Source organism: Zea mays, chromosome 9 (genome assembly GCF_902167145.1).
Source record: "Zea mays cultivar B73 chromosome 9, Zm-B73-REFERENCE-NAM-5.0, whole genome shotgun sequence".
Lineage (NCBI taxonomy): Eukaryota > Viridiplantae > Streptophyta > Magnoliopsida > Poales > Poaceae > Zea > Zea mays.
The window spans coordinates 140,853,057-140,861,838 of NC_050104.1; the positions used below are offsets into that span (position 1 = coordinate 140,853,057).

General features: G+C 46.6%; 1 protein-coding gene across 1 annotated transcript; it reads right to left on the minus strand.

The window, feature by feature from the left end:
* Positions 1-6,879: 6,879 nt before the first annotated feature.
* On the minus strand, positions 6,880-8,345 carry LOC103640344 (vacuolar protein sorting-associated protein 9A). Its single transcript, XM_020544756.1, has 4 exons — positions 8,178-8,345; positions 7,605-7,784; positions 7,232-7,511; positions 6,880-6,953 (listed from the first exon to the last, which is right to left on the minus strand). The coding sequence occupies exons 1-4, from the start codon at positions 8,328-8,330 to the stop codon at positions 6,880-6,882; spliced, it is 687 nt and encodes a 228-aa protein (XP_020400345.1). The 5' UTR covers positions 8,331-8,345.
* Positions 8,346-8,782: the final 437 nt, after the last annotated feature.

An 8,782-nucleotide genomic window follows, 5' to 3' on the forward strand; every position in this document is an offset into this window, starting at 1 on the left:
ATCGAGTTACACTAACAAGTATTAGCCACATACGCTAATATAAATATAATTATTTTCAATTGATCAACATTAAACGAGATCCAAGATTAGCTACATACACTAATAGAAACATAACCACTTTTAGTAGATCAACATTAAATGAGATAGACGATTAACTATATTAATTAACTAACGTAACCAATTTCTAAATTGAGTCTCCTATTTTATTAACATGAACAACGTGATTAGCGCGCATAAAATATAGGGGGGGTAGACGGGCACGTCCAGGGGTAGATGAAGGCACGGCGAGCCGTGCCAAAGCACCGCGCACTACGCGAGCACGCGCGCAAGGCCACACGCACGCGCCGCGAACTAGCCGTGCGCACGTCGGGGCCGCACGCTGGCCGAGCTCAAGGCCGCGCGCCAAAGGCACGCGGGGCCGAGCTCGAGGCCGCGCCGGGGCCATCACGACGCGAGCAGGGCACGCCGGGGCGGGCGAGGGAACACGGGCGGGACGGGCGACGCTGCGGGCAGGGGAGCGCGCGCGGGTCGGGCGGGGCACGTCGCGCGGGCGCCATGGCCGGCGAGGCCACGGCCGGTCACCACGCCGGGGCGGGGAACAGCGTGGGCGCGATGGGCAGGGGCCACCATGGCCGGGGCAGGCGCGGCCGAGCCGAGGCGGGGCGGAGCGGGAGAGCGCCGGCGGGTGGGGAAGGGGGAGGGAGGGGAGAGAGAAGAGGGGAGGGGGAGGGGGGGCCTCACCGCGGCGAGACCGGTGGCGGTGGTTCGGCCGTGCAGGGGGACGGCGGGGCAGGGGAGAGGGAGGGATTTGGGGGGAGAGAATGACGGGCGGTGCCCGCAGGGAAGGGGAGAGAAATTTGGGGGGAGGGGGGCGGCTGGGCCGGATTGGGCCCAAAGCGGGGCGCGCGGGGGGGGGGGGGCGAGGGGGCCGCGGCTTGGCCGGCTGGCCAGCGTGGGGCCCATGGCGGGAAGGGAGAGGGGGGGAGAGGCCGGCTGGGCCGGGCGCGAGGGGGGGCGGCGGCTGGGCCGAATTGGGAGGAGAGGGGGAAAGAGAGAAGAAAAAGGTTTTCCTTTTTCTAAAATCTATTTTTCTCTAGATGAATGCTTTCACCATTTCAATCAATCCAAACAAATGCATGGTTCGGCATGGTGCAGCAAACAAAATAAAGTATTTTAGGGTTTTGCTTTACATGGGATCTCAAGCCAAATCCCGCTATAACTTTGGAAAAGATCAAGGTTTAGCGAGGAGAAAAGGGAAAAGGAAAGGGTAACACCCGAATTTGGTGAGGGAAAAGAAGAAAAAAAAGAATTCTACCCCCAAATTCAGGGCGTTACAGTACACGCCCATTTTATTCCCCGGGTGTCCAGGAATTATCAACGACACAAATATGTTCTGTCTTTGAAAGCATACGCCGGGGGAGAGATTGATGGGGATAACGAACACGGGCCAACATGTGTATGGGGCAGCGGTCATTCCATAGGGATTGAACCCATCTGTGGCCAGCGCAACACGAACATTACGAGCCTCTTTGGCTTTCTCATGGTGAATGGCATCAAAGTGGGTCCATGCTTCACCATCGGATGCGTGAACCATCTTGTCAGGATTGTATCATTTGCCTTTTTTGTGCCATGTCATCTGTTTCGCGGATTCCTCTGTCATGTATAGACGCTGGATCCTCGGTATGAACGAAAGGTGGCGTAGGATTGTCACGGGGATGTCGAGCTGCCTCTTCTGTCCATCACCAGAGTCTACCTCCATGAACCTAGACGATTTACACTTCGGACAGTACTTTGCCTCAGTGTGTTCTTTCCTAAATAGGACGCAGCCCTTCGGACAAGCATGTATCTGCTCATACGTCATCTTGAGTGCACGAAGGAGTTTCTGTGCCTCGTACATGCTCTTTGGCAGAACATGATCCTCCGGAAGCAGGCTGCCAATAACTGTCAACAAACCATCGAAGGCGTCTCGACTCATGCTATACTGCGCGGTTGATCACGCCACCTTTCCGGTTGTCACATTTGCTGCACGGACAAGGGACTAGACTAGCTCCTTTAACAGCTTCGCTATATGCCCGTTCCACGAAAGCATCGGTCTTCCTAATCCATTCTGGGGTGACATCATTACGTCGAACACGGCCCGTGTACATCCACTCACGGTCCTCCATCCTCTAACATATATAACCGAGTATAGTTTAATATAGACATGTAATGCATGTACACTACGTTCCTACCTTCTAATAGGTGATGATAGGTCCTAATCCCACCCGCGGTTGCGTAGATGGAGTTAGTTTCCATGCTCTACTCCGATCCGAGATAGAATTTCGGCAGCACCTCCCCGCTGTTCTCCGGATACACGTCCTGGCAGGGAGAGTGTACTGTCCGGAGAACAACAGGGAGGTGACACCGAAACTCTATCTCGGACCGGAGTAGAGCATGAAACTAACACCATCTACGCAACCGCGGGCTGTCCAAAAAACGTGGACAATTCGAAACTGATACATTTGTAGATATGCAAAGATCTGCATATCTACACCGTATCTCTTTCGAACGGGAGACGCCTAACTGGGTTACGTGATCTACGACCATGATGTGGAAATAGAGGTTATACCTAGGGTGGCGGTGGAGTTAGGCTAGTGGGGCTGTGGCGGGTCGGTGCAGTGGCGACGCGACGCGGTGCAGGCAGACCCGCAATGGCTAGGAAGACAAGTATCTTCTCTGTAAAAAAGAAACACAAGTCTATTAATACAAAAAAATGGAGACAAACTTTGTTCATATGAATTCACATCAACGACCGCCATCCTTAGGACCACGCATGCCATCGGCAAACCTACCATTACTTGTGCCTATCTACCGCTATCGGTTAGTTCTGTCACCAGAGTGGCCTGTGTACATCCACTCACGGTCCTCCATCTTCTAACATATATCGAAAAAAAAATCGGCAGCACCTCCCCTGCACGGGGAGGTTTCCAAAACATGCAAATAAAAGTAGCAGCACGATGGCTGATATTCACAGGTATATCAACGACACTATGGCATATATGCAATGCATTGGACATCATATATACAAGTAGTCGAACCACATCTATCACAGGGTTTATGATTTTAGACTCAAATTAGTATCATAAATATTGTTATTTTCCTATAGATATAGTCGAATAACATAATGCATATGCAATATTTCGAACATCATATATATACAATTAATTGTAGAGTAGTAGTACAAGCTTTGATCAAGAAAAAAATCATACCTATTCGAGGCCGGGGCCGGCGACGATGGTGGACGCGCGGGTGGTCGGATGGCGGTTGTGCGTGGACGGCCGGGCGCAGGGAGGTGCGTAGGCGACCGGGCGGCGGCGGGCCGAGCGCGTGGGAGCCACCGGACGACGATTGAGGGGCGGCAGCCGAGCGGCGGCGGGCGCAGGGAGACGGCCAGGCGACAGCGGGCGCAGGGAGGCGGCCGAGTGGCGGCGGACGCAGGGTGGTGGCCGACGGCCGGCCGAGCGCGTGGGGGCGACCGCGGATGGCGTTGGTGGCGCTCGGGCGAGGACGGGCGGCGATGGCCGTCGGTGTCACGGTGGGAAAGTGAAAGGAGAAGGAAGGAGAAGAAGAGGCTGACGGTCTGTATAATTAACGTCTTTGCCGAGTGCCCGCGATCTGGCACTCGGCAAAGATTTTTTTTAAAATTAAAAAAAATACTTTGCCGAGTGCCTTTGATCTGGTACTCGGCAAAGGCTTCTTTGCCGAGTGCCTGTCTGTTGGCACTCGGCAAAGACTAGACTTAGGGTTTTTAAAAAAGCTTTGTCGAGTGCCGCACGACAAGCACTCGGCAAAGCTTTCTTTGCCGAGTGTCCAAGCTGGGGCACTCGGCAAAATATATTTTAATTTTTTTATTTTGTTTATGAAACTTTTTGTGGTATGTTCCTACACTATGTAGACCTACATGTACCATTTTGGGACAATTATAACTGTGTTTTCAATAGCTAGTAGATTTAGTTCGTTTATTTGAATTTCTTCGGAAAATTTAGATTTGAACTGCAAGTCACTCGAAACTTGGAAAACCATGCATGCAAAAATGATATTCATGCTACTTAGCACAAGTTACGACCGATTTCAGGAGCGGACCGGAAACTTCGAGCACCATGCTCACCCAACATGGACGTGAACTTGTCATCCAGCTGTTTAAAATTTTTATAAAACACAAACAAAGTTAGAAAATCATGAAACTTGTCCACGTATTATGATATCATATGTACAGGCTGTGATAAAAATTTTAGAATGTTTGGAGAAAGTTGTGAGACACAATGTGTAGAAACCTAAGAGAACTACACATGAAATCATAGAGTTTCAATGTGGATCTCTTAGGTTTGTACACATAGCGCGTCATAGTTTTCTCGAAAATTTTTCAATTTTTTATCACAGCCTTAACATATGATATCATGACACGTGGACAAGTTTCATGATTTTCTGACTTTATTTGTGTTTTATACAATTTTAAAACATGTGGATGGCAAGTTCACGACCATGTTTAGTGAGCATGTTGCTCGAAGTTTCCGGTAAGCTCCTGGAATCGGTCGTAACTTATGCTAAGTAACATGAATATCATTTTTGCATGCACGGTTTTCCAAGTTTCTAGTGACCTGCAGTTTAAATCTGAATTTTCCGAAGAAATTCAAATAAACGAACTAAATCTACTAACGATTGAAAACTCTGTTATAATTGTCCACAAATGATACATATATGTCTACATAGTGTAGGAACATACCACAAAAAGTTTGGAAGACAAAATAAAAAAAATAAAAATATACTTTGTCGAGTGTCTAGAGAAGACACTCGGCAAAGCGTCCTTTGCCGAGTGCCCAATATTTGGCACTCGGCAAAGACTGACGGCCATCAGCTGTAGACGGCCGCTAACGACCCTTTGCCGAGAGCCATCTTTGCCGAGTGTTTGACTCTCGGCAAAGCAGTCTTTGCCGAGTGCTTGGTTGTGCCGAGTGTCCTGCACTCGGTAAATCAGATCTTTACCGAGTGTAGGACTTTGTCGAGTGCGGCGCTTGGCAAAGACGTCTTTGCCGAGTGCCCGATAAAAAGCACTCGGCAAAGGCCCGGATTCCAGTAGTGTTGGCTGGCTTTCTTCTTTCTCTCATTCTTACTCTCAAAGCCTTGTAAGCGAAGCAAGAGACACCAATTGTGTGGTGGTCCTTGCGGGGTCTAAGTGACCCAGGAAATCAAGGAAGGAAGCTCACTAAGTCTAAGTGACCGTTTGAGAGAGGGAAAGGGTTGAAAGAGACCCTGTCTTTGTGACCACCTCAAGTGGGAGTAGGTTTGCAAGAACCGAACCTCGGTAAAACAAATCACCGTGTCATCCGCCTTATTCGCTTGTGATTTGTTTTCGCCCTCTCTTTCGGACTCGTTTATATTTCTAACGCTAACCCCGGTTTGTAGATTGTGCTTAAACTTTATAAATTTCAGATTTGCCTATTCACCCCCCTCTAGGCGACTTTCACAGACTCAATAGCCAACAGACAACAATTACATCATCAGACAATTTAGGCCTAGCACAACATGACAACTAAATATGGTCAGCTCTGCCAACTCCAACAATTCACACATCTAAGTAGCAATGCGAATCAGGATATGCCATTGTACAAAGACTAAATACACACGTATATATTTAATGCATTCACAAGTTGTCAACTGGAACACATTTTCTTATCTAAATATAGCAGCATATCCATAGTGTCCACTTACAGACACGAGGACTTCATTTGGAAAATCTAGCTTCACCTGCATATTGCACAGAGCATGAACAATTTTATCAAACAGACATGAAAACTGGTTTGGAATCCTGAACTTCTTCATCAACACACAAGCAATGTTCGGATTAGAATAGAGATCCAATTAGGTTTATCGAGTACAAACTCGATGCAGCTTGAGTAAACCAGATCAACAAGATTACATGTTATTTTAAAAAACACATTTTGCTTGGTGGCAAAAAACAAACTGTTTTGGAATGCAAATTCATGGTCAAACAAACTTCTCCGATTAAATTGAATAGTATAGTAAGCAAACCTGCCATATCAGATCGAGTAGTTTTCTTTGAAGCATTCGGTTGCTTCCTTCATTTCAGAGAACAGATTTCAGTTTATCCGAAGTGGAAACACCATGTGTTAATATGCATGTTCGTCGTCAATAAACGACAGTTTTCATCATTTATATATACAACCGAGGGTTCACTGCTTAGACAAATACTATATGTGGATGTATGCAGAGTTCAAGCATCTAAAAACAGCATAAATCTATTGTTTTCTGTTTCCAACTAAACACCGGCTTCAGTTAAAGAGCAAATTTCATGCCTTTGCTATTTACAAGTGTCAAGCACGTAGATGTTAGCATTATAGCAAAAAAAAACTAACATGTCCAGCATACCAGCATCTAAAAAAACACAACACATCGATGACTCCAATAAAGTTCAATTTATTCACTGTAGCTTCAAAAGGATAAGTGTATGGAAAGAACAATGAGTATGCATTTTGACAAAGGAAAACTCAAAGAAGTGGGAGTACACACCTAATGGCATATTGTTGAATCCAAATATACAGGACATCGTCATCACTGAGAAATGGGAATCGCCTGAATAAATGTATCACATAGATTAATGCAATGTTAGCGACTGCAGTCAAGAAGAGCAGCGACGGTCAATGCAAATAATATCAAACAACAATATACATGGGTATGGATTTTGTCTTGAACATATGAAGAGTTCAAGGTCAGAATCGAACTGGTTGTTGTTACATCAAGTGGGTGTCCTAACTGAAAATTTACCTGACCAACATCATCAGTGTTCTAAATGATCTTCTATGTTACAGGCTAATTAGCGTATTATTGATGCAGCTGCTTGACTTCCCCTGGAGCCAAGCTTTCAGTTTCTGAGTCCATGAAAGGGAATCTAGAACCTGTCAAATGTATCGCTTTGAATGCTATGATCATTCGACCTCAAAACTGGTACGGACACACAACAACCATTTAAAGGAAAATCTATAAGAGGTTAGCATTTTATTTTATTTGATAGGTAAAATGGTTCCTGAACAGGACCGCAATAAAAACCACATCATGTTGTTTTCAAGAAAAAAAGAACACATTTTGCTTGGTGGCAAAAAACAAACTGTTTTGGAATGCAAATTCATGGTCAAACAAACTTCTCCGAACAAATTGAATAGTATAGTAAGCAAACCTGCCATATGAGTTTCCTCCTGATTTGCCCTTGTAGATGTGGGAAGCCCCTGTGAGCTACTTGGGCTTGCAACAGATACTTGAGTAGCAAGTCTTACCGATTCCATATGTTTCTGAAACTCGCTTTCCTCCATTGAGAGCGAGTGAGCACTGACATCTATTATAAACATCTTTGCTGAAATGAGGTTAGTCAGGTAATATTCGACTTCTAAAATTAGCTTTGTTTCTCTTCTAAAGAGCTGAACGAACTTCAGATTTGAGTGCAGCTGAGGAGGATTGGCCTACATCAAATTTTCAGAAAGCTTCTCAGTTGCAGCGAACCAGTAAGAAAAAACAGAAAGAATAAACAGTGGCCAAGACTAAGAGTTGCTTGCCTTGATAGTAACATAGATAAGAATAGGAAGGAACTCATCAGCTCCAGATAATGTTCGATCATTTGACATTGATATGTTCAGAAGCAAGTTATTGATGACTTGACAGCAGCTCATGATGCACAGAAGCTTCTCACGTGGTGCTTTAAAGGAATTAATCTTCTGCAGCTCTTTCACTGCAAGCTGAAGTGGCATGTGTAGAGAAAGAATGGTCACAGTCAGCATGAGCTTCGGCTGTATCACTGGAACAATTTATTTCATGGGAACTTTGGATAATTTAAAATTTTGGATTTTACATGATTAAAACCAGCAACTTCTTGAATATACACAGTATAATCAGAGCATAATTGATAACAGAGGGGAAAATAGAGTTGAATGCTTGACAATTGACACCCTTTTGAATATCGAGGCTAGCAAATTTATATCCAAGTAATACTATTTTGGGGGCTTCATTTTGATCAAACACACAATGCTATTAAAATGTGAAATGCACCAATTACTCCCATCCTTAGAACTTATGACAAGCATCAAGGACTAAAATCGCATTTTGGATGCTTCAAGCTCAGAATGAGTTACCAGCCACAATGCCTCGTTATGCTGGACCTTGGGTATATCCAAGTGACGAGGCTTAACAAATTGCTGCAAGAGACCAATCTTCTCCGAGATGTCCATGTCGGAAACAACATCCTCAGTGGAAGTCCCAAACGTGCGGTCGAACAATTTGGTCATGACATACTTCTCTAGGCCCTAATGCACAAAAAAGGCCTCATCAGGTACACGAAGGCGAAAAACAAGGAATGATGATTCAGTAGGGGCAAGGCAGGGCAGGGCTTCACCTCGAGCGCATGGTCGATCTCCTGGTCGGTGGCGTTGGCCTAGAGCGGGTGGTCCCTGATGGCGCTCTCCATCTCCACGAGGAAGGCCTGGACCTTGCTGTCGTCCTCCTTGGCATTGGGCGTGTGGAAGGAGAAGGAGATGAGGAAGCTGTCGACGCCAAGCTAACCACGGATGGGGACGGGGACGCCGTGGGGGTCTCGCTCCCGGATCCGCTGCCACCGCACGCGTCGGAGTCGGACTCCGTCGCCATGCGTGAGTCCACGTCCATCGCCGCCAGCCAAGCCTCACCTCCCGCTGCTCCTAGGGTTTCGCGAGCTAAGCACGGGGTCCCCACGGCCGTGGGC

Excerpts from the sequence above, each read along its gene's own strand:
- LOC103640344 (XM_020544756.1), bottom strand. The coding sequence starts at position 8,330 with ATGACCAAATTGTTCGACCGCACGTTTGGGACTTCCACTGAGGATGTT. Across the intron at positions 7,785-8,177 it reads ATAACGAGGCATTGTGGCTG|CTTGCAGTGAAAGAGCTGCA; the intron begins GTAACTCATTCT and ends ATGCCACTTCAG. Across the intron at positions 7,512-7,604 it reads TTATCTATGTTACTATCAAG|GCCAATCCTCCTCAGCTGCA; the intron begins GCAAGCAACTCT and ends AATTTGATGTAG.